The sequence below is a fragment of the Papilio machaon genome, chromosome 8 (assembly GCF_912999745.1).
Source record: "Papilio machaon chromosome 8, ilPapMach1.1, whole genome shotgun sequence".
Classification (NCBI taxonomy): domain Eukaryota; kingdom Metazoa; phylum Arthropoda; class Insecta; order Lepidoptera; family Papilionidae; genus Papilio; species Papilio machaon.
In genome coordinates this window covers 7,868,517-7,888,866 of record NC_059993.1, presented here as the reverse complement: position 1 = coordinate 7,888,866, position 20,350 = coordinate 7,868,517, and the positions used below count along the sequence as shown (strand labels likewise).

General features: G+C 33.6%; 3 protein-coding genes across 4 annotated transcripts; 1 reads left to right on the top strand and 2 right to left on the bottom strand.

The window, feature by feature from the left end:
- Positions 1-2,063: 2,063 nt before the first annotated feature.
- LOC106720087 lies at positions 2,064-5,937 on the bottom strand. The gene is made up of 10 exons (XM_014514668.2): positions 5,784-5,937; positions 5,173-5,325; positions 4,810-4,906; positions 4,456-4,585; positions 4,288-4,378; positions 3,884-4,046; positions 3,079-3,477; positions 2,889-3,011; positions 2,597-2,818; positions 2,064-2,203 (listed from the first exon to the last, which is right to left on the bottom strand). Exons 1-10 carry the CDS (start codon positions 5,904-5,906, stop codon positions 2,064-2,066), a joined length of 1,641 nt encoding a protein of 546 aa, XP_014370154.2. The 5' UTR covers positions 5,907-5,937.
- Positions 5,938-7,821: 1,884 nt separating this feature from the next.
- LOC106720170 (sphingosine-1-phosphate lyase) lies at positions 7,822-15,510 on the bottom strand. Of its 2 annotated transcripts, XM_045678887.1 has the most exons (11): positions 15,316-15,510; positions 13,716-13,857; positions 12,809-13,024; positions 11,886-12,094; positions 10,846-11,079; positions 10,244-10,453; positions 9,855-9,975; positions 9,274-9,391; positions 8,700-8,846; positions 8,265-8,388; positions 7,822-7,963 (listed from the first exon to the last, which is right to left on the bottom strand). In XM_045678887.1, exons 2-11 carry the CDS (start codon positions 13,849-13,851, stop codon positions 7,853-7,855), a joined length of 1,626 nt encoding a protein of 541 aa, XP_045534843.1. In that variant the 5' UTR covers positions 13,852-13,857; positions 15,316-15,510; the 3' UTR covers positions 7,822-7,852. The 2 variants fall into 2 exon arrangements, with proteins under 2 accessions (XP_045534843.1, XP_045534844.1); XM_045678888.1 differs by lacking the exons at positions 13,716-13,857; positions 15,316-15,510 and adding an exon at positions 13,236-13,330.
- A 454-nt stretch (positions 15,511-15,964) lies between these two features.
- On the top strand, positions 15,965-19,235 carry LOC106720212 (ras suppressor protein 1). Its single transcript, XM_045678976.1, has 6 exons — positions 15,965-16,171; positions 16,927-17,217; positions 17,308-17,390; positions 17,639-17,753; positions 18,316-18,448; positions 19,116-19,235. The coding sequence occupies exons 1-6, from the start codon at positions 16,021-16,023 to the stop codon at positions 19,201-19,203; spliced, it is 861 nt and encodes a 286-aa protein (XP_045534932.1). The 5' UTR covers positions 15,965-16,020; the 3' UTR covers positions 19,204-19,235.
- Positions 19,236-20,350: the final 1,115 nt, after the last annotated feature.

Here is a 20,350-nt window from a genome sequence, read left to right as displayed (position 1 = left end):
AACAATTGAATAATATTAACAAATATGACGGTTTGATAGAAAACGCGACGCCGTATTCCGAACCGGAGATAAGTCCTAAAGATCGCATATTGGGAATGTAACTCAAAAGAGTCTGCAGTACAGTTCGTTTGTCACCAATAACAATCGATTCTCCTTCTTTTTCGTCTTCTTTATCATCTGGTCCAGGGATAAGTGTTCGTGTTCGTTTCTGGAACATCTTCTTGAACCTTTTAAATTCTTCACTTTGCGTAGTCTTTAGTTCTCGTCGTACCTGGTATAAATTAAAAGTTAGCAAAATGGTTTACTGTTGTGACTGGGATGCTTCAATCTTTCATTCGCAGTGTTCCAGTGAACTTAAGCTCTGTCCCATTTTGCAAATAATTATGGTCTTATTGATCTTTCGAATATAAACGACGTTCAGTCAACTGCACTGCAGTTCAGTGCAGAGGTACAACACTGACTGCTGTCTTATGAGGAATACGCTAATCTTATGAAAATTACCAGCCTTATTTTAAAGTCATAAAAGAGATAGGTACAACAATTTTTTAGATGTGTTATAGTCAGTATTGTTTATTTATAATATACTAGATTTTACCCGCGACTCCGTCCGCGCGGAATAAAAAAAAGCACACAAGATAAAAAAGTTCCTATGTCCGTCTCCTAGTTCTAAGCTACCTCCCCATCAATTTTCAGCTAAATCAGTTCGACCGATCTTCAATTATAAATATGCCCGAATACTGAAACGTCACTTAAATATGTAAGAGCGTCTTAAATTATAAGACCACGCTTAAACTCCAATATGCAATTTTCGTAAGTCAGTTAAAGACGCATCTCAACTTTGATGCCAATCAAGTCGTACCATGCTTAAAGGCCACTCAATATCACATTTCTTATACTGGATCGTCACTCAACGACATTTTGCTGTCAAAAGAACTGTCATGTCGACTTAAGTACGCCAACAATTTAAGAGTGGTCGCGAGCTATCTTAAAAGTAAAAATCTAAGGTGTTAATATGTCTGCTTCATCATTATCATCGCTTTCGGACAAATACAATTCTCATGTCACAATGTTCGTTCCCGTACTCCTCCGAAATGGCTTGACCGATTCTCATGAAATTTTGTGAGCATATTCAGTAGGTCTGAGAATCGGCCAAAATCTATTATTCATACCCCTATAAAGTTTTTTTTAACTGCGCACGAACGGAATCGCGGGCGACAGCTAGTATTTATATAAAAATGCCGACTGAACGAGAATATATCGAAATCGCAAATAGGTTTGTAGCGACATCTGTCTGCGCCCGCTTAAACTGCTTAAAAAGTGTCTTGATGATATTATGATTTATTAAAATTTTATTAATTTAAACTTGTCAAAACATAACGCCAGATGCTTTCCATTCTACAAAAGTAAGGTCAAATTTTTTAATTTTTTTTTATTTAAAAATGCTTTAAACAGAAAGGATATTTTTTAACAACCTTCTTTGATTTTTGAGTATTTAGTATTTTTATTTTAATTTTTTTTACTATTTGGGAATGAACACGTCTTACAACTATAGGTTGTCCAAGCCATGCTGCGTGAAACGGATACATAAAGTGAATTTTAAGAAAACGTAATCGAGAACAAGTATTTTTTATACACTCTTTGACAGAAAACAAAGGATGTTGCCATGACGTAAAAATAATACGTCTACTTACGGAATCACGCGCTTACATGTCTTGATTTGCGTTTGTGTATTCCACTTAAGTTTTGACGTCTGTTAAATTGTAAGCAATGCTTACGAAAGGAGATATTTAAGTAACGTTTCAGTATTCGGGCAATAGTGTAGTAGTAGTGTAAACACGACTTGCTTTTATATATATATAGATATACTAGCTTTTACCCGCGACTCCGTCCGCGCGGAATAAAAAATAGAAAACGGGATAAAAAATATCTTATGTCCGTTTCCTGGTTCTAAGCTACCTGCCCACCAATTTTCAGTCAAATCGATTCAGCCGTTCTTGAGTTATAAATAGTGTAACTAACACGACTTTCTTTTACATATATAGATATTATATTCTTTATATTTATTATTCAATATTACACACTTTCATGGGAGTAGGTGTTGGCGGTCGTTCAAACATTGGCGTGATGTTGGCTCCTAAAGGTTGTCCGGCCATTGTGTGCTCCATACGCATTATCGTCTCTTGCAGCTCCCGCGCAGTTTCAGCTACAACATACATTAAAAAATATATTATTACTAGCTGTCGCCCACGACACCGTTCGCGCGCAGTTAAAAAAAACTTAATAGGGGTATGAAAAATAGATGTTGGCCTATTCTCAGACCTACTCAATATGCTCACAAAATTTCATGAGAATCTGTCAAGCCGTTTCGGAGTAATTTAACCACAAACATCGCGACACGAGAATTTATACATAAGATTTATTTATTTTTTATATTTTTAAACTTATTAAATGCTTCAGTTATTCTAAGATTAAGGATATGATACGGATTAAACTTAATAATACTAGCTTCAAAAAAAATCTAGTTATAAGTAATTGCTGTGAAAGCATTTTCTATAAACGTGTTTTCTGTTTCAGCTTGTCGTAAATGTTGACTTACGGTCAGATAAATATTCTTTAATTAAATCGTCATTGATTTCAGAACTATTGCTTCCAATGTTACTTGAATTTGTTAATATTTCTGTAGTATTGACCGTTGAATTTATTGATATAACTTCTGTAATACTCGTATTGTTACTTGAATTTATTGATATCTCTGTAACTCCTTCGTTAATTTGTACACTTATTTCGGTAAACGGTTCAGAATTCAATATTTCTACATCTGAAAATTACACAAGATTATAAATCTTTTGTCATTTTAAGCATATTAGTCATACAGTTGTAACACACACCTTCTGTGCCATTAGTCGATAATTCCGTCTCATTTGTAAATGCATCGTCATTTTCTTTTGTAACATCCTCCATTAATGAGTCTTTAGTTTCTTTCTGTATGACTGGATTTATATCTACAGTATCTGCAACATATAGTATATTTAAATAGAAGTTCCGTGTTTCAAAAATCAACTCAGGATGTAAACTTACTTTTCGTTCTTTTTTCATCTTCTTCTTTACTTAATTCATACAAGTAATAAGCTTTGGGTCTTCCAACAGTTCTTAGTTTTCTTCTGAATTTACTATTGTTGTTCATATATTTTCTTATTTTCTTTCTCTCGTTTGCAATCCTTTTATTTAATATGTTAAAGTCTTCAAACTTAATTCCCATTTTGTTAATGATTTCTGTGATGTTAATTGGATCAGTTTCTTGCTGATCGCTATTCGATCTCTCCATAATAATCGCTGCTAGTTTTGCTACATAGATTTCATCTAAGTTTTCAACATTATCAAATGATGAATTTCTATCTAATTCCAACACTGTACTTATAATAACGGAGTCTTCTATAGGTATTTTATAATTTATCTTATCGAATTTCTGACTGTCATCTGAAATTTGGGCTTCGATTGTCATTTCTATTTTGTTTCTACCAATGTCAATGCTCAGTTTGTTGTTTTTACTTTATTAGATCTAAACATACTTGAGGATTACGAGTACTCTTCTTAACATATCATACCGTAATGTGAATTAGTTTTGCAACATAAAACATTGTCTGATTTGTTGTGTTTAAAAAATAAATTTGTAATAATATATACTTAACCTGATGTAGTGATAATGCCGAAGGATTACACTCAATATAATGTCCCTATGCCAGTTCCTATGGTGTTCTTGGTATCAGCGATAACTGATCAGTAGTTTTTATAACGAATTAACGACCATGATCCCACCAGGTGTTGTTGATTGGTGCTGTGGTCGAAAGACAATTCGCCTTCAAATGCTACAATATGTACGTACTGACTGAGCAAAGTCCGGGGTAATGCGTAGCTGACGAAGTTCGTGGCGGACACAAGCTGGCGGGGCGCGCGACTTGCCACAGCGGCTGCTGCGGCCGCGGCCCGCGCGGCGCCATGTTGCACACGAGTCGCTCTACCGTGCGCGGTCGGTCTTGCCACATCGACTGCAACTCACCCTCTTTTGTTATCATGAATTGCCGTGACACTTGTATTGACACATATTGACATCTCTCTTAGTATAATTAAAAAAAAGAAACAACAATACAAACAGCAGGTGAATTCCACGCACAAGTTACGCATGTAAAGTGAAATCTTTTTTATTACTATTCCAATAAATCGAATGGTCCTTAAAAGTGATAATAAAATTGAGTTGGCAAATATAAATAAAATAAATACAATATTTACCATAAATCTGCTGCGACCACAGCCAACCATGAACGTCTTCGACCACAACATTTGGGCAAAATCACCGTAGTAACTACTGTTTAGTGAAGGTCTGAAATAAACAGCGCCAAATATACAACCTGTTAAACCTAAGCTTCCTCTTGTACAATACAAAGATGTATCACTTACGGTACGTATGATGAGATGTTAGCCTTGTAGTGCCTACCCTGCATGTACCAGAGGTCTACTAGAGATTCGACGCGCAGGCCGGGCGCCTCGCCTACTACTGAAGCCACGTTCTGACCCACCGGCAAAGAGTCTATATTACACTGACTTAGTTAATGTTAGTTATATTTAGTCTTTTCAATTTAAACCAATTAGAGGAAAATAGTCCTTTTTCCATTCAAAGACAGAATTTATAGATAGAGGCCACTAATCTATTAAAAAAAAATGATTTTGCGTGAAATTGCTTCATGAAATAGAGTTCTAATGGAACCTCGGTGAAAGACATCTTCAAGAAGTAAACTGTTTTAAAAGACTAACACAGATCCCGGCAGAGATCGTGGTCCTCAGGGAACTTAGGCGCGGCGCACTGGTCCGCCCACAGCTGGGCTTCACGCGCCAACTCCTCCACCCAGCGCTGTTAAATACACAAAAAAAAATCATCTCATATGGTCTAACCTTAGCGTCACGCCGCAACAACTTAAAACCGTCCTCCTACGTCATGTGTGATCAAAATAAACTATAACTTGATTTTTCATGATATCAATTTAGTGTCGGTATGTTTTAAAGGTTTTTCATAAATCTACACAATATTAATTTAGCAGAACGTATAGGGATACGGGATTATTATGCGTATCTTGGCATTCACACAGAAATCAACAAAAATATTGAAACGGTCAATACCATGCTGAGCATGTCCCCTGCTGCGGGCAGGTTGCCGAGCAGACCGAGCGCGGCGTCGTTGCGCCGGTGATTAAGCCGCGTCAGGATGCGCATCTTCTCCTCTTTACTGAGGCTCGCCGGCATTAAGCCCGTGCACAAAGGGCCCGGACCTTTCTGATTCACACATATTTACCTTTAGTAAATAAATCTATCATGTGCCCTTAGTTGGTTAAAGGGGATGATTGGCTCGTATTCGTCTCGGCGTGTGCACTGCCGCATCCCCAGATTATTAACCATGATCCCACCCAGGGCTAAATGGCGATGGGCTTAAAATTGTATTCTGAGTGTAGGTTTAATGTAAAAGCCAAAAAGATAGGATAGGAAAGTAAATTTGGTTTACCTAATCTTAAATTATATCACCATTCACAACAAAGTTGTGTTGTTGGGTTTTTAGGAAAGAGTTATTCTAAGATTTAAGTTACAATTTAATGGTGTGCAACAAGGTATGTGATAAACTTTGTTAAGAATATCTTGTTGCACGGTACCGAACATCGTGGCGATCTTTGGAGGAGGCCTTTGCCCAGTAGTGGGCGTTACATGGCTGAAAAGAAGAAAACGAATACCTTACTCACAGAATATTGACAAAACGTGTGTGTATCAGTTCCCGCGCACATTGTTGCACCGCAATAATTTATTTTAGACGAAACCACATCAAATAAATGTGTGCAGATAAATAAAAATGGTAAGTATCGCATTATTTAAACGTAATGTTAAATTTTAAAACACATTATTATATCAAACCGGCGTCGCTTTTATAAAAAATCATATTTTGTCACATGTCAGTTGATCAGAGAATAATTGACAGACCTTCAGAAACAATACAGACATAAAAACCTTAAAAAATGTGCAATATTCACTACGGGTGTTATTAAAATAGCGGCAAAATAACAGTGAGTTTACACTGCCGAAAAACTCGTATAGAACATATGCTGTTTTATTCCAAACCTTTTACAAGATAAGAGGGAAAACAAACGTCGGGAACACGGAGGTGATCAACGACACCCATGGACATCTGCATCAACAGAGAAACTGCAGATGCATTGCCGGTCTTTAAGGAAATGGTATACTCGCTACTTGAAAGTCACTTAGTCGTATTGGTTATTGTTTAAGTTAAAATGTAATTGAAAAACTGCCTAAGTTTTAATGTTAAAATACCTTTCGTTACATTCTCCTTGAAAAGCTATGAATTTCCATTTCATTAAAGAACTTTTATACCACGGCCTTATGCTACATAGCTGTTGCCCGCAACTCTGTCTGCGCGGAATTAAAAAAAAAACAATAAGTAGCATATGTGTTCTTCCAGACTATGTTCTACATCTATACTAAATTTCATCTATCCATCCATCCAAACATTCGCATTTATAATATTAGTAAGATTAATATTGGTATATATTTTATTGGATACAAAACGTTCTGGAAATAAACGAGATTGCTTTTTTTTAATGATTTATTGAATTATAAACATTTTATTATACAATATTAATCAAATACAAATAATAACTTAAATTATCTTTGTTTAAACATTATGGCTTAAGAAAATAATATTGAAAATAAACACATTATAAAATAGACTTTACGTCATTAACATAAGGTTCAAATTTGTTTAAATCAATCAAATGAAGATTGAGAAAAGAAAATAAACAATTAAATTCAAAATTTACTATTAATATTAATAATTGTGCTTAATTTTAATAATTATGGCATTTAATTTAACTTAAAAAAAATATTTACTTTTAAAACCAAATTAAAAAATAAAATACAATTTAAAACAACCCTTCATCCATATAACGTAATAAATCACTACAACATTTAAAGCCTAAAGTCATAAACATATAGCTATCTCTGTTTAATTCAAAGACTCTGATAGAGATGACAACACATTTATCTTTATTATTGGAATATCTTGAAACTAGCGCCATCTATGTTTGATTTTTTTTGAAGGCATTTGGATAGAAATTGACTTTATATTTAACTAGCTTTTACCCGCGACTTCGTCCGCGCGGAATAAAAAAAATGCCCACAAGATAAAAAAGTTCCTATGTCCGTCTCCTAGTTCTAAGCTACCTCGCCATCAATTTTCAGCTAAATCAGTTCGACCTATCTTGAGTTATAAATAGTGTAACTAACACGACTTTCTTTTATATATATAGAGATATTATATCTCGTATTGTTTGTCACAAATATTATTGTGTTATTTAATTTGCAACAAAAAAAATCTGAAAAACAAGTAATTTTACTGATCTTTACTCCATTTATCATCATATTTGAAGAGTAAAATTAGCTATAAATGCATAAATATATTATTATTATTTTAATTTTTATTTTATAAAGTGGCAAACGAACATTGAATTCGGCAAAATAGCGAAATGATCACTACCCATAGACATCCGCAATTGCAAATACATTGCCTACATTTATGCCAGAGGAGACGCACATAAAGAAAATATTTCCCCTTCCTTGCATCCCCTCTTCCATCAAATCCATTTCCCCTAACCATCTTTAAGTAACTTTAATAATATTATTTTTTTTAAACTTGACACTTTAAAATTTTCACTTTAATAAAAAAAGACTTCTCGTCATATATTTGCCTTAAATAATTAATTTTATCAAAAAAATTGCACAATTTTGTATCAATATAAATCTACTTGTCATCAGAAGTAGGTAAATAGTACATTGAGTCAATGAAGTGCTTCGTAATGTCAGAAACCAAACTTCTGTCAGAAATCTCTTGTGCCACGCCGTAGATTGCCATCTGGAAAAAAATAATTATAACTTAAAGATACCGGTTTTAATTTAAAAAAAAACAGCCAAAGTTACTCCCAAAATTATCAACTACCTTCCAATTCAAGTCACATTAAAATCGATCCAGTCACACTAGCATCAATGAAAAATATCTTTTTTTTTATCTATTTTACAAACAAACACAAAAATTAATTATATAGATATATATTTACTATTAAAAAAAAAATTACGAACATATAAATTCCTTCCAAAGATTATTCAAGTTAATTTGGAGGGAATTTAGTCTTTATTACGTATGTAATAGATCTTACTTTCCCCTGCACAGGTTCACCGCCGGCCATGTTCCTGCATTCAGCGGCCACAGCGCGCACGTCCGTCACAAAGCGCTGCGCCACGCCCGCCTGCGTGTGCGCGTGCGTCACGCAAATGTGCACCCTAATGCATACAAATAAGGTGCATATTACTGTAACAACCCTTGACTGAGTACTCTGCTAACTGTCATAGTTGTGGGCATATTCGAGTTACATCAAACTCCGATCTAAGATGAACCTTATTTTGTATTATTGATTAAACAACTCAGAGGTCAACTTACATTGGTAATTAAAATCTATATTTTTTTCTTTTATGTACGAGATGAAACAAATACTAAAATACATAAGAGATAAATCCATCCAAATCAAATAAGATTTCTTAGAGATTAGCGTACACAAACACACAGACAACACGACAAACAGATAGGAACTGACCCTGAAGGGAACTGCAGTGCGTTAAGTGCCCATCCTTTCTTATGCAGGAGTTCAGCAAACTTGAAAATGTCGAACTGTTTGGAGCCGAACGCTACCACACTGGTCACCGGTTTTCCAAACACGAAAAGACCCTCGATCTTACGTATCCTGAAAATATAAATAAACATTAATTATCTATACTATACTAATATTATAAAACGTAAAACATATTTCTTTGTATCTCAAGATGTCAGAAATCAAAGTACATATTTAAATAATCTAAGATAAAATTGATTCTTATTTACTTTTGAAATGTACAATCACGGAAATCTACGGTGTTGCATTTACAGAAATTGCCTTGTTCTTTATGACGAGACAAACTCCGCCTCTTTTTTAACAATTAACCAACAACAGTGAGTTGTGTAAACAAAGAGATAATAATAATAAAATGATTCTTTTTCGTACAGACGAATTAAAAAGCTTAAAAGTCGTAACGACTGTATTAAATTGAAATACCGACAAATTCCCCAATTGTATAAGATATAACTAGAAAGATGTTTCTGTTGAAAGATAATAGACAAAGCGATAGACGTACTCTTCCTCGATATATCTAGCTGTTGTGATAATTTCATCAGCCATCTGAACGTAACGCTCGCGGCCCACATACATCATGGTGGCCCAACACGCAGCTATCAGTCCGCCAGCGCGGCTGCCTGACACAGTACATCATAACATTTATTAAAATCATTAAAAAAAATAAATCTGATGGTACCCTATGACACTCAGGGAAATAGTACAAATGGAATGACACCACATTCTTTAAAACAGGTGCAATCGTTTAACTCAAGGTCACAAATGAATTGACACACATACAAATTCAGAAACTGTACATTTTTTACAGTCCCGACTCAAACGAGTAATTAATCTTACTAATATTATAAATACGAATATTTGGATGGATGGATGAATGTTTATTTGAAGATATCTCTCGATGGGCTTAAAAGATCGTGATGAAATTTGGCAAAGATGTAGAACATAGTCTGAAAGAACACATATTAAGTTTTGTTTTAATTGCGTGCATACGGAGTCGCGGGCGACAGTTTGTATATAATAAAAAAAGACGATAATGTTGTATGTAGTGGTGAGTGTGGCATGTGTGGCATGTGTGGGTGTTACCATTGACAGTGGGTGAGCCGTACACGCCGCCGGGCCACTCTGTAGTCACGGTGTACTGACAATGTCGGTACTCCGCCTTCCGGTACAACACCACCGACGTACCTTTCGGCGCGTACCCGTACTGAAAATATTAGCGTACCGATTTTTAACTAAATTTAAAACTTTGAATAGTCCAGTTAACTTTCGGGGGCTAGAAAAAGATAGATAATTTTCAGCGAAATCAAAGGGGGTCGATCTGACATGGAATGACCCATATATAACCTACTTAGAGATTAATTACATAAAAGAAAAAATTACATGACAACCACAGTTTAAAAAAGATCTTGCGACATTGTGACGTCGACTGGGGGGCGCTAGTGAACAATTAAATATATCCCAGAAATTCGTACCTTATGCGTATCAGCAGATATGCTAGCCACACCTGGCAGTCTGAAGTCGAACAGTGGTACATCATATCCTGCGTCAGGCATAAACGCTGCCAGGAAACCTCCCAAACATGCGTCAACGTGCAGCGGAACTCCGCACTCCACAGCTATCTCTGACAACGACACTATGTCATCCATTGTACCGTACGGGTAGTTAGGAGCTGAACCTACGATCTAAATCACATTACCAGTTAGTTAACACATTTATTTAAGAAATTTTAAACTGTAAATAGATAGCAATTTCATTTATTTTATTTTATATAGCATTATGTTTTAATTTAGTACTAAGAAGACATGTAATATATATAAGAAACTAGCGTAAGAATGTTATGATTATAATAAAGAACCCTAAAGTCTCTGGCTTAAAACACGCCAGGGGGAGAACGAGAGGGCGGCATAGTGCCGTTCAAAAAAAAAAAAAGTTACTTAACACATTAACTGCCGTCTCGCCTTACCGATTTACAAAGAAATGTTACTATTATCTATAATTTACCATTTAACAGAAAAAAATCATAAAAGAAATTATAATTACGAGTCAAGACAATATTCAAATGCTATCTACTTACCAAACAAGTCCTCCTACCGATTGCATTTCTAACCGCGTCTACATCCACTGTATATGTTTCGGGAGATACTGGCACTGTGACCACCGACAAATTGAGATACTGTGCGGCCTTATCAAACGCTGAATGTACAGTAGAAGGTACCACTATCTGAGGGTTGCTGATGCCCTTACTGACGGCTAAGTCACGGAACGCCTTACAAGCCATTATAATTGACTCCGTACCACCTGTTGTCACCTGGTATATAAAAGAACGGTAAAATGAAAAGAAAATAGGATTACCACACTTAATAAAGAAGATAATAGATAATAGGTAAGCGTCAAGTTATGTGTTTGGTTCTACTAAAATATCGAAGGACCAATTTTATTCCATTTCTCCTTTAATGTATAAAAGGTGATGGACAAATAAAGGATATTATCCATTTTTTTACGTTTCTTCTTTATACAATAAAGGTATTAAGTCTTTTCAGATATTTTAGTGGTTCAAGGTCATGTGCACTACACAACGTCCTCCCCTACATCCCAGTACACCCCAACACACCTAACATCGTGTTCTACACAACGAATCGTGCGAAGTTAGGAGCCGCCAAGATATTTGAAATGATTTATTAGTTAAAGTATCCGCAATTCATACGACTAGGAGTCAAAGGGTGGCGGTCACTTAAAATCAGATAATTCGCTTTCTTGTTTATCCCCTCTTTCCATATAAAAGATAAACAAAAAACCAAACGTAACCTGAATAATTCACACACACATTTGTTCTTATTTCACTAGAACATATTCAAACGATTGTTAAACTTAATGATAGGCTATAATTAGCATGTACTAAAGATAGTGAACATTCTGAATTGTGTTAATGCACGTCAATGTTATGACGCACGCATCATTGTTTAAACTAGAAGTTTGTGAAATTCCACAAATAAAGTAAAATCCACTTTTAAGTCTTGTTACTTTTGCAACAAATACAAGAAAAAATGAAATAGATAATGCTTTGTTTTACTACGATATTAAATATTCCATTCTAGAATCTATAAATTAACTCACGGTCCCACAGCATTCATCATCGCCATGGAAAAGGTTGACCGCCATACGGACGACTTCTGCCTCCATCTTGTTAATTCCGGGAAAGACGTCGGCATGCAAAGGGTTCGTGTACGCGGTGAGAGCGTACGCGTCACAAGCAACCTTGGCTATCTCTTCGCTGAGATGGTACACAGCACCAGATACGCTCCCGCCACGCCAATCGTATGTACCTAAGAAGATATTGCCTAATTCGTAAACATTCAACGATTTATGGTGGCAGTGTTTTGCAGATTGTCTGTCTTTTTTATTCGAAGTCCGTTCAAAGACCCATCAAAATAATTCTACCTTCTCCATACTATTAACAAACTTTTTATCTAATAAAAAAAGTATCTTCAAGACTTTACAATAGGCGTACAGTTCATAGGAAATTGCATACGATATAAACCTTGTCTGGTATCTGAATTTACATCAACTCGTCATGAGGAAACGATGTATTCATACGTTTTAATCCGTAACAGGAAAAAAGATAAATAAGTAGATTAAAAGAATTCCTATCAAATAAGACAATTTCTTATCCTTGACTTAACAATGTTTATGTCTTCATTGAGGCCATTGCGATATCTACAGGATGTTATAACTATTGTTGCGTAAACACTGATAAAACTATCATCACCTTAATTCGTAAGCAACGGATAACAATTCAAAACAAAAGTCATCCTCATTACCACGGTCTTAAACGTAATGATTTTCACTTTACAAAATGCAAATGCAATTGTATAAAAACTTATTTAGGAAGAAAAACTGAATAACCATCAAATAAAAGAGATAAAAAAAAAGTTTAAAGTAAAATCTTGTAAATCTAAATTAAATAGCTCTTTTCATAAATTAATCCAGATCCAGATCACTTGATACTATTCCTATAAAGTTAAAAACAAAATACATACCCAGTGCAACATGATCCTTAATCTCCTCAGCGATCTGTTCAGCTGAGAGACCAGTACTTGGTAGTTCACGTCTGATGGTCACTCCGGCCAATCGCTTGGTGATGTCCTTCTGAAAGTCGCGTTTAATTTCCGCCATCTTTTCTTCAATTTTACGTCTCACCATAGGCACTTGACGTAACCAACGGAAGAACTCTTTCCTCAATCTTGTTGCAACACCTAATAAATAAAAAATACACAAATTAATTTCAAAAATAGCAGTTGTTGACAACTTGGTCAATGTAGAATGAAAAAGTCAGAGATAAAAAGTAGCGTATAAGCAGATGTCCCAATTGTATTTTAACAAGACCGTATTCTATGTTCGTTTTTTTTTAAACAATGTTCTATTTTTTTTTAAATCTTCTTTTAAGTAACTGGTAATACCTCTTACCTTACCGGCTATGTTCAACACACTATGTTGTACGCACTATTGAAGGCTAATGAACAATAATTGATGGTGCAACACATGTTATCAAGATACTAATCAGGAACTAAAAAGAGTTCCTACTTTACAAGTGCCTAAATAAAAATTTTCGAGAAACATGAAGTTCGCGCATTATACGCTATGAAAATAAATTCATTATTCAACTTTTCGGTATACAACGAAAGCGGAAATGTGAACGAGGAATTGTAACTTGAATCTGATTTTTTAAAATGGACGCTCTATAAATAAAATACTAAAATGGAATACTGAAACATTTTGTAGAAATATTAAAATTAAACTTAGCCTATGTCACTCAGGGATAATGGAATAATCTAATAGTAAACAAATTTTTAAAATAATTCCAGTAGTTTTTGAGTTTATTTGTTACAATCATATTAAAATAAAACTTGTTCCTCTTTACAATACTATATAGGAACACTAACTTACTCTCTCTGCCATTGTAGAGACTGTGTGCCCAAACTACTGCAAGAACTGATGTGGCTGTCATAGTGGCCACCTGCCATGGCTCCTTACCCTCGAAGAAACGGTTGATAGCCTTCAATGGCTGCGGACGCTCACTCATGGTTACCTTGATATGAATAATATAATAATTTACGAGCTATCTATTAAAAACTAAACCCAACTTACTTAAACCACTAATGCCAGCTACACATCTTCAATATTAACTAAACAGTTGGACTGTTCATTTAAAATATAAGTACATGGGCAGCTCAAAACAATCCAAGAAAAAAACAAATTGACTGACAACTTGCATTACAAAATTAGTCAAGCGTTTCAGACTACAGGAGAACACAATGGTAATTATGTACATTCATACATGGATGGCGGTGGCTCAGAGGTCAAGCACTTGACTTGCAATCTGCAGGTCCTGGGTTCTAATCCCACCGTGTACCAATGTGTTTTTCGATTTACATATGTACATTTATCCGACATTCTTACAGTGAAGGAAAACATTGTGATGCAACCTGCATAAATCTGAGAATAAATTCAAAGATATGTGTGAAGTCAACCAATCCGCACTGGGCCAGCGTGGTTGACTATGGCCTAGTCACCCCCAAACTGACATACCCACAAAAAATATTACCCTCTTAATTAAAAATTCTCATCATAAATTGATACTCAAATTATATTAATTTAATAAAACCCCATTTTATAAATGCAAAAGTTTAGATAAATAGATATATGATTGTTAGAAGTTTTGTCTGTAATTGCTCAACAGATCTTGTTGATATTTGGCACAAATGTAGAACATAGTTTAGAAGAACATATAGGCTAATTTGTTGCAATCAAAGTTTTATATTCTTAAGTATAATAAAAACACAATGTAATAATTTTCACAAAGCAATTACAGATTACCTGCACAACAGGCAATATTTTCATTATGTGTCATAATACAAAGTTCAACTCTTTGTTGCCATCGGACAATCAAATCATTAAAATAGTTTGCATATTGCATTACTCAGAGTTGTTAAGATGTCAATAAGGGTGACTCTATCAGTAAACTTTGTATGAGATATCTACATTAAGGGATTGTCCAATAATCATATCATGTTTTTTAACAACTTTTTGATCCCTACCCCTACCCCTCTAGTGATATATGTCGAGGTTTTAGACTACCTATCCTCCCCTTTACCGAAAATCACATTTTTTTTTATTTTAGGCCCCTTCTTAAGATGTTTTTGGGAACCCTTGAAAGAGAGAATGAGGCATGTTGTAGATGTATTAAATGAAACCAGGATCAGGAATATTCATCATAATAATAGACAGTCTGTCAAAGTAAAATTACATATGAAATATTTTTCAAATGTCAACCAATACCAATAATTAAAGTTTATAAATAATCCCAAATATTAGTTATCAAAAGACTGAAACTCTTATTTCACCATATCAATGCACGTTTCGTTAACAAACTTATGGTTACATCTATAGATATTAATTTCTGTAAATTCAATATGTAGTAGCACCTAATTCAGCTTTTTCTTTTTAAGTCGTAAACAGCAATAACAATATAAAAAAAATTACTTACCGAATTCCTTGTAAATACTAGGATAGTAAAGAATATCAACAATTTTTGTGTAAACTCAAATCACTATAATTCATATCATCATCATGATTAGCAGATAAGAGGAGTTAACGCTTACAACGAGTGTATTGTATGTCGTAAGAAGATAGTACAAAGTAATTAAACAAAGGTCAACATGTAAACCATCTGAGTCAATAATTAAAATATAAATTCAAAGTAAAAAGATAACAACGCAACTGTCGCTGTCATATTGGAAAATGACAGATGACATATGTCATCAGTCAGTGACAATTTCTCTCTCTTTCAGTATTATGTTCCGATATACTCAAGTTTCCTCTTTGTTCATTCCTTGTGTTCTTAAAAAACCTATTGAAAATAATTGAAAAATTCTCTATTTCAGGACTGATTCATACAAAATTCGTGGATAACGTTAGTTTAATTCAGGCAGAATAACATAAATTTTAGCGTTTTATATTTAACTTTTGAACTTTTGAAAGAGATATAGTCAAAACCATTATTGATGTGAAAAGGCAGAATGCTTCGTTATACCTTTGTAAAATTAAAAATAAATATATTGCCTGCGATTGGCGGCACCATTTTGTCAACAATTTATAACCAATAATATAATAAAAAGAAATAAAATACTGAGTTGTGATTGGACGAAACACTTTATCCAGCACGAATTCTCGCGCTTGCGCCTACAGCACAATGAGTCACCATCCGCCAGTTTCTTGTATTCCCAACACTGGCAAAATGTCTAAAGCTAAAAAAGTGATTGAAGAAGCGAAAGAAATAAATAATCCTGAGATAGACTTAGTAGATAAAGGAATTTCCAGTCTCGATGAAATACCAGGACTATGTAAGTCGTTTTTCCTTTTATGGTACTCATGCGAAAACAAGTTTTGGAACTAGAATTTCAATCTTATTGTCGTTTTTTTGGATTTCTTATTGAAATGTTTAGTTATTCTTATGCTACAACTGCGTTATTTAAAAAATCAAATGAAGATTGAAATAATTGTACTAATATGCCCAGTAAAATGTTAATAAAGTCTGTAAAGTAATTTTAAAGTATTACGAAAATAAACATGATCTAATATGTTTACATGACTTCTAGCAGCTTGTAGGTATAGTTTTTAAAATTTTCTATTGATTATAAACTTCAGCATTCTATCTGCTGCTTTATTTAACTATATTATAGCTAAAACCAGAGTATTACAACGAAATTTATTAAGGCGTGGCTCTGATGCAATGAGGAAAATGCACACTGTATTGTATCACATCCACATACACGGCAATTAGCAAAGATATAGGTGATAATGAATAACAATTCATACATAATATTTTCCAAATATGTGTACCTACCTAATTTTACATGAAATAAATCTTATATATATAAAAGAAAGTCGTGTTAGTTACACTATTTATAACTCAAGATCGGTCGAACTGATTTAGCTGAAAATTGATGGAGAGGTAACTTAGAACTAGGAGACGGACATAGGAACTTTTTTATCTTGTGTGCACTTTTTTATTCCGCGCGGACGGAGTCGCGGGTAAAAGCTAGTAACAAATATAATAGGATCTATAATAAACATTTCTAAATTGTTCCTTTTTCAGTCACATTAGCCAACATAACAAGGCTTTCGTTAAGTCACAACAAAATACAAGTAGTACCCGCTGCTCTTGCCAATCTTATGAACTTGGAAATATTGAACTTTGCCAACAATCATATCGAGGAACTACCTGTCAGTTTGTCTTCATTACCAAAACTTCGTATTTTAAATGTATCACTCAACCGATTGTACGGATTGCCGAGAGGTTTCGGTGCTTTCCCAGTACTTGAAATACTGGACTTGACTTATAATAACTTAAATGAAAAAGTTCTACCTGGAAATTTCTTCATGATCGGTGGGTTTTAACCAGATCTTTTTTGTATCTAATTTATTTGGTATATATTAATTTTATCACACTTAAATGTTAAATTCTTTGTTTTTACAGAAAGTCTGAGAGCTCTTTATTTGGGTGACAATGACTTTGAATATTTGCCACCTGAAATTGGTAATTTGAAGAATCTGCAAATAGTAAGTAATGTAAAAAAAAATCCAAATCCATACATAGGTGGTGTATATAGAACTCAATAAAATAGTTAATCTGTAAAAAAAGCACATCTATTATAAATTACCACACATCTAGAAATTAAAAAGCTCATGGGCAAGAACTGCAGACAGTAGACAGAGCAAAGCTTCTGCTGTTTATATTTAAATAACCATGCTGTTGCCATAACTGACTAGAAACTGACTGTCAAACTAAACATTTAGGATATTTTCAGCTGTCGATGCGAGAGAACGACTTGATTGAGGTGCCGCGTGAGCTGGGCCAGTTGTCACGACTCCGTGAGTTGCACCTGCAAGGCAACCGCTTGGTGGTGCTTCCTCCAGAGATTGGTAAGACTGATGATTCTTTGTTTTTTTAAGTCTTTCTTATATTGTGTCTTTTTTTTAAGAAACAAATATGAACAAGAATACTGGGTTGTTTTTTTCAATTTTGTACAAACTTTTTTGTTTTCTAAATATATATTAAATCTTTACGTTAAGTCATACGAAATAAATTATTAATATTAATATTTAATTAGTACTGTAACATTGAGCTGATGTTGAACGAAATCTTATATATCGCCTCTTTACAAGAACAACGTGATATTTTTAAACCACAACATTTTTAACATTTAAATCTTGATAAATTCTAAAACATTGATAATTTTACCGTCGGAAAACAATGAAATTGCTGCGGTGATTAATTTATCAACGCTTAAATGTTTGAAATTGCTCTCCTGTAAAGTTGTGGTTTTAAAAGTATCACGTTGTTCTTGTAAAGAGGCGATATATGTTTTCAAAGACTAGAAATAAAAATCTTAAATTTAATTGACATTGAGGAGACTGGACCAGGCATGGACACAACTGTAGTATCTGATGTGATGAATAACTGATAGATAATGTAATTATATAGGTTCCCTAGATCTTGTAGGCAACAAGTCTGTACTAAGATTGGAGGGTAACTTCTGGGTGCCTCCGATTGAGGACCAGCTGAAGCTCGGACCTTCACATGTTGTTGACTATCTGCGATCTGAGACATATAGAGTGTAAGTATCTTGTTAATAATCAGTTTTTGTACATTTTTAGACACAAAGTTATAAAGTACTGACATAATCTAGTTTCATAAGTACTAATTATTTAGGTTATTAAGGTCATGAATACATAAGGTGTTTATTACATCTTTATGTGAAATTAAAAAAAAAAATCTCCGGAACAGCTGGATCAATTTTGACAGGATTTAGGTGGGAAGGTAGCTGATAAACTAGGGCTTATAAGCTACTTTTTTAATTCCGCGCTGACGAAGTCGCAGGCGAATGCTAGTATATATGCCATAGGTCAGATTATGATAAATGCAATGTTATTACTTTACAGAACAAGCAATTAAATTATTAAGAAATCTTGAAAGCACTTAAAATATGAAAAACTCGATATATGAAAAAAAAAAATATTTTTAAAATTAAGGAAATGTATATATGACCAAATGAAAGAGAATTTTATGGCGTTTATAAATTAATATTCTGTTATTTTAACTGTACCACTAAGACATCCTAAAAAGTCCTGACTCCTATAATACAGGTCTAGAACCTAGGTTAGGAACCAGACATACTATGTAATTATCATACTTTTGTTGCCTAAATAAACAATTAATAAGTAATTGTGAGCAAAAATGTACTTATCATTGTCTGATCACAGATATATTTGTTGTTATTTCAGTTTGTACAGTCGGCATATGTCTGCAAAGCCTCCGCCACCACCGCAGACACTTGATAAAAGTAAAAAGGCAAGTCGTGCACGTTCCTAGTGCACTACAAATAGAAGTGCTATACTAAAAATGAGCTTACCTACTAAAACATTCATAGAAAAATATATTTATATAAGCTTTTTTATGAATTTAACAGCAGTGGAAACCTACAGTAAGTTATAAATGCCTAAAAAATCTAATATTTGTATTAAATTATTAATTAATGTTTGTGTACAAGCTTTAAATAAATAACTTAGCATTGAAATTTAAAACTTAACACAGTTTGTATTTGATATTTAAGAAAATTATTAGCTATATAAAATGTCTGTAATTCTGTTGTTGAGATAATTTTTATAAGAATATTGCTTTGTAATTGTGTAATCTCAATCAAATGTATTTGTAAAAGATATATAAATGCTTAAAAATAATCTAGGCAGGCAATCAACACCGATGACTACTTGTGACCTATAATGATTGAAACTAGATGTTCGCTTCTTAGCTTTTTTTTTTATGTTACACAATTTTTTGTTATTTTCTTACCATTTGCCTGTTAAATTGACTTAAGTTCAGTAAATAACAGATAGTGTTACTATCTCCGTCTAACCCAGTTGGGTTAAGACTGTACTCCTAAAACTACGATCAATTTTACTTATATACATAAGGAAATTGTCTTAGAAACTAAAAAATATTTATATATACATTAAAATGTTTAAAAAAATTATTGTATGTGAAAAAATATTTTTATTTCTTTACTAAACAGCACATAAAATTGTATAAATGTAGTCAAACAACCAGATGTCTATACTTATTTGACTATATCTCGGTGCTAATTTAATTATATATTAATTTTATTACATAAGAATAATTATTTTAATATACTAAAATAAATTATGACTCACATTTTTATTGTTTCATTTCTTTTTAGTACAATTTTTTGTACAAAATTGCAAAGCATTCAATATTAATAAAAAGTAGTACCGGAAACCTAATAGTAGTCCACATTTACTTCCTACCCTTTTTTTATAAAAAAAGAAAGAAAAGAAGGGGAAGTGGATTTGATGAAAGAAGGGATGCATAGTAAGAGGATATATCCTCTTTACGTGCGTCTCCTCCTCTGTCAATTAAATGTCTATGGGCAGGGCTGTTTGCTCGTTTACCATCTTTGTAATTAAAAAATATATATATGTTGGCGCTGTCAATACCCATA